Source organism: Rattus rattus, chromosome 1, assembly GCF_011064425.1.
Source record: "Rattus rattus isolate New Zealand chromosome 1, Rrattus_CSIRO_v1, whole genome shotgun sequence".
Taxonomy (NCBI): Eukaryota; Metazoa; Chordata; class Mammalia; order Rodentia; family Muridae; genus Rattus; species Rattus rattus.
In genome coordinates this window covers 262273848-262278759 of record NC_046154.1, presented here as the reverse complement: position 1 = coordinate 262278759, position 4912 = coordinate 262273848, and the positions used below count along the sequence as shown (strand labels likewise).

General features: G+C 50.6%; 1 protein-coding gene across 1 annotated transcript in view; it reads left to right on the top strand.

The window, feature by feature from the left end:
• Slc4a8 (solute carrier family 4 member 8) overlaps window positions 1-1899 on the top strand; it is a 70882-nt gene extending 68983 nt beyond the window's left edge. The window contains exons 24-25 of the mRNA XM_032885164.1: window positions 389-484; window positions 1544-1899. Coding sequence (XP_032741055.1) covers window positions 389-484; window positions 1544-1556 — 109 coding nt within the window. The 3' untranslated portion in view covers window positions 1557-1899. The remainder of the gene's footprint in view (window positions 1-388; window positions 485-1543) is intronic.
• Window positions 1900-4912: the final 3013 nt, after the last annotated feature.

Here is a 4912-nt window from a genome sequence, read left to right as displayed (position 1 = left end):
TCTTGACACTGCTGCTGTTTGAGTTTTGATGGGCACTTAGCCCTGAAAACTTTGGGCTTTAAACCTTCAAAATAAGGATTATGGTCAATCTCTTCTGCTATGAGTGTTAATATTTTGTAAACTCTAAATGGAGGAAATTTGCTTATATAACAGATTGTAAAAGAGGACCCGCACACAGCAGTATTGGCCCCAGTGTCCCTGGGAAGCTCGTGGCGACCTGGGACATCTGCCAGCCCACAGCACTAGCACTGCTCACTGGCTACCTCGCCTCCTCGGAGCCGGTCTCCTCCTGGCGGCAGACAGAGCCTCTCTCCCTCTGGCGGGGTGGTGTCATGGCTGCGCCCTTCCCTTGTGAGAGTGACACTCACTGTCTGAGCTTTGGTTTCAGATGTGACCCTTCTGAGATTAATATATCAGATGAAATGCCTAAAACCACAGTCTGGAAGGCTCTCAGCATAAATTCTGGAAATACGAAAGAAAAAAGGTAAGGAGAGCTCTGGCTCCTGACTTTGATTTTCCCCTGTCTTTTGAAAACGGTGACACTGTTGATGGTAAAATGAATGTTGCTTGTAGGACTGAATTTGTCTCGTAAATAACAGAACTGTCGCTAACCGTACAGTAAGACAAATAAAAATAAAAAGTTTCCAAATGTCTGGAGACAGGACGTTCTGAGCTGTCTCTTCACTCCGCTCCCAAGGGGAGGCTGTAGTTACTTTGGAGCGTAAATTTGCTTTATCGTTTAGTTCCCACTTGCAGGAAGTTTCTCATTCCAGAATCTAAATATTGTCCCTGGTCACTGCAACAACACAAGCTGGGGAACTGCTAAACGCCTGGATCAATACCGTTAACACTAATAAACAATATGATAGCAGACTTTAACCTACTTAGCTGAGATTCCGAAAAGAGAATTTTGCTGAATATGACAGTTTCCTTATTCTGCAAAGCAATTTCTCTATATAATTTAATAGTAGCATAGGTCAGTTATATCAGATTATCAAAGAAAATTGGAGGTGTCTGTGCCTACATTGAGGGATGTAATGTATATAAGTTACTGATTCGAGCCCAGACACCACTTACATTTAAATCATAAGATAAATGAAGGCAAAAATCCAGTCTTGATACAGACAACAGTTTTTATTAAAAACAAGCAGGCCAGGGACCAGGAAAGTGGTCCCTCCCTGCTTTTATTTCTGCACATAGCTTGGCCTATTGCTGCTCCTGGCATTCGGCTTGGCTGCAAAATTGGGGTTCTAGTGAGGTTCATCCAGGAGCCGAGCACTTCGTGGAGTCGTGGGCACCAGCGCATGGTATGGCAGCTCCTTCACTGAATGTGTTAAAGTAGATGTGAGCTGAGCACAGAGCCTTGCTTCCCTCCGAGGAGAATCCAGGCAGCTGTGGGGATGTATAACACGTGTGGTTATTTTTAGTTGAGAACTAGTCTACTTGTAAATGAACTTAAAATGCAGCCAGATCCAAGCCGAGGTGGCATCTCCAAAGTGTTGTGAGAGAGGGCGCCGTGTCTCATTGTGACATTGTTATCCAGCCCCTTCAATTGAGAGTCTCCGCTGGGTGGAAGACTTGGGCCATGAGGTGCCTCGGAGAAGTTCTGGGCTTTGAGAAAATGGCGAGTCTCGCCGGGAAGAAGCCGGGCTGAGTCTGGCCCTGTTCTTGGTCATCTCGAAGCCATGCCACATGGAAGCATTCAGCCACTCCCGGTGTGCGTTTGGAGGATATCCAGCTACCCCACATACCAGCAGCCAGGCACCAGCCAGGCCACTGTGGGGCCACCTCCTGCTGCCTCCTTTCCTCTTCCTTCTTTCTCTTCAGAGCTGCCACCATTAAAGAGCCAGCTTCCACTTTCAGACATTTTCTCTGATGCTCTGCTGGCCTGGTAATAAGCCACATGAGTCCATTCTGTCATGGAGGATTCCTTCCTGCGGTCCCTCTTCCTCAACGACAGCCCGGGGTAGTGGCAGGGAGGCAGGACAAGGGCAGGCTTACAAGCAGCCTGTGCCTCTGTCTCCCTTCTGCTTGGGAAAGGGATGTTGGACAGACAGACACTGCAGCAGGTCTGCTACCTGAGCTCTACCATCCAGGCATCAACAGCGACCACTTGCCTCTGGCCTGGGGTCACCCGCATCGCCTCCAGAAGCAGTCAGTGTGATGTCATGAGACCTTGGGTCACCCGCATCGCCTCCAGAAGCAGTCAGTGTGATGTCATGAGACCTTGGGTCACCCGCATCGCCTCCAGAAGCAATCCACGTAATGTCATGAGACCCTGGAAGATTTGGGGACAGCGTGAGAGCAGGAGTTTTGCTGATTTCAGGAAGGGCCCAGGGGAAGCCAGCAGCAGTAGGTACTGAGTGAGCGTCTGTCCTCCGGTTTCCTTGGAAACAGAGAGGGAGGAGCCTAACTTGCTATGGAAGGACTTGGACTTCGAGGCTGAGGTTTTGTTCTAGGTCTGTTTTGTCTAGGGAAGACTCGCTGACAACTGTTGGTCGGTAGGAAGGTGGGTCTGGGTTGTTACGGCTGTTCTGTTTGACACGCTGCTGCCATCTCTCGAGGCAACGTTGTTATTCCACCCTGGAGTGACCCAAGTGCTCATGGATGTCCCTTAGCTGCCTTAGTGGAGAGCACCATCATCATCAGCCCAGAGGACCAAAACCGCCATCAGCCAGGTGGCTTCCTCACCGTGGGGTTCATTTGGTTGACAGAAGTTCTGGCTCAGATGTGAAAGCCACACGAAGAAGTGAACTGTAAGCGGTGAAGTCCATTTGGATACTTAGTACAGTGTGCGTACGATTTTTCTAAGTTCCAGAACTGTCATCAGTTTTGTTGGCCCAAGCACTGCAGACATCCCCTTCCTTTGTGCACAGAACGTGACCAGTGAGCTGGCTGTGCTGTTGTCCAACTGGGACAGTCTCTGTACAGAGGCCACACGCTGTGCTGTCCTCCTTTCCTGGGTGAAGAAGCACCACATCATTCAGTTGCAGTTTGCTCCCTTCAGACTCCGAGGCATCTAGTCCTCCTCTGAAGGCCTTTGGTGTCAGGGGCCACCCCACAATGCCAGTTCCTCCCTCCCTGTCAGGACCACTGCCATCTTGATGCAAGACGTTTGACAATTGGTACAGGACAGACAGGTGTCTTCTGTAAGACAGTGGAAGGCAGTGCTGTTCAGGACCTGTGGGATGGATGTGACCCTGCTTTCAAATCCCAAAATGGCCTCTGGAATGTGGGCAAGGTTCCTGGACTGTCTGCTCTTTCTTTACCCAGGAGAGACCTGTGTTCCATCTCAGCAGCTGCTGCGGCCTGCTCTCAGGTAGTACGTACTGGAACAGGCAGGTTTCTTAGACATCAGTGGGCATTAAAGTCTCGGTGAGCCAAATTTCCCAAGCATATCGCTTGAGGACAGGTCTAATAAGCCCTTGCCCACCTTGGGTCAGAGCCGGCCTGTCAACAGGAAGGGTTGACTCCTTCCCGCCCTCCAGGCACTTCCCGGAGCTCAGTCGTCCCTCGCTGCTCCCATCCTCTGGAAACACCCCATTTTCTTCCCGACTTGTCTCTCCTCTATCCTCCTGCTGCCTTCTGTGTAGGGAAATGGATGACTGCTTCCCCTGCTCTAGCCTCAGTGACCTGAGAGACTTGTAACAGCGAGGAGCCTGTCATGCGAGGGAGGCTGGAAAACTGTCTCTTCCCGCTCAGGGATGCTTGTGTTGCCTCCTGTGAGTTCCTCCCTGGGCCGGAGAGTGAAGGGTGCTTTCCCTGACTCCAAATAATGCAGCTGTGGGGCCTCAGGCCCACATTTGCAGGAGCCACTGAGGTGGCCATCTCTTCTAGACAAGGGTCACTTTGAGACATCCTTGAATGTTGCCAGCTAACACCCTGACGTGCTGGTGATGTCAGCTGGTGATGCAGAGGGAGTTGGGGGAGGCTGGGATTCAAGAACATGCATGTGAAGCGTTGGCTCTGAGGGACAGGATGGAGGGTCCTAAGTGGCCGGCTGCTTCCGATGACCATCAGAGAAGGGTCGCTCTGGAGAAAGGGGAAGCGTTGGAGAGACATGATGTGCAGTCGCCAAATGTGTTTGGCTGTGTTACACACGGAACTTGGGAAGCGTTGTCAGGAGGCTGGGCCTTCCCGATCCCGCTCCGTGCTGGGTCTCCTTGATCATGAAAGCCTGCCTTCCTGATAGAGGGAAAATGAACCATCTCTCTCCAAAAGACAGTGTGAGCAGTTGCAGTTTCTCATCGGTGATGGAGCAGACTTTTAAGTTACTCATAAAGGTTGGGAAAACGTGGTATTCACTAGGTTCCCCACCTGCCCAGGCTCTGGAGAGTCTGTGGTTTATGATCACTCAAAAAAGGACGGTTCCTGACTCCGCTTTATCCTCTCCCTGCTCAGCTCTCCGACACCCCTCTTAGCGGGGAGGCAGGGCTTCTCCTGTGTAGTGGCTGCAGTGTTTGTCCTGCACCTCCACTTGTCCGGATGTGCTTTAGTTCGTAATGAGTGGCAGTGACACCGTCTCCTGTCTGTGTGTCTCCTGCCACTTTGCCATTGTCCCTGAAGGTCTTTTGCAAGAGCAACAGCACCTCCTCCTAGAACTTTGAATTTTAATGTAACTAAGTTGTATGTGTATGTGTGTTTTATCTACACATGTCTTGGTTCCACGTGTATCCTGTGCTTCAAGAAATCAGAAGGAATCAGATCCTCCGTTGTGAGCTTCTGTGTGGGTGCTGGGAATTTAGCTGAGCTTGGGTGTAGCTGGTCTTTGTTACTTTGTGAGTTATTTTCTCACCCTTTGCTCCCTCCCCCGGTCTCACCCCCTGACACTGGATAGGGCAGAATCGAGGAGAGATCCCTAAATCTAAATTCCTTTTGTTTCTTCTTAGAGCTTGACTACTAAGAAGCCACA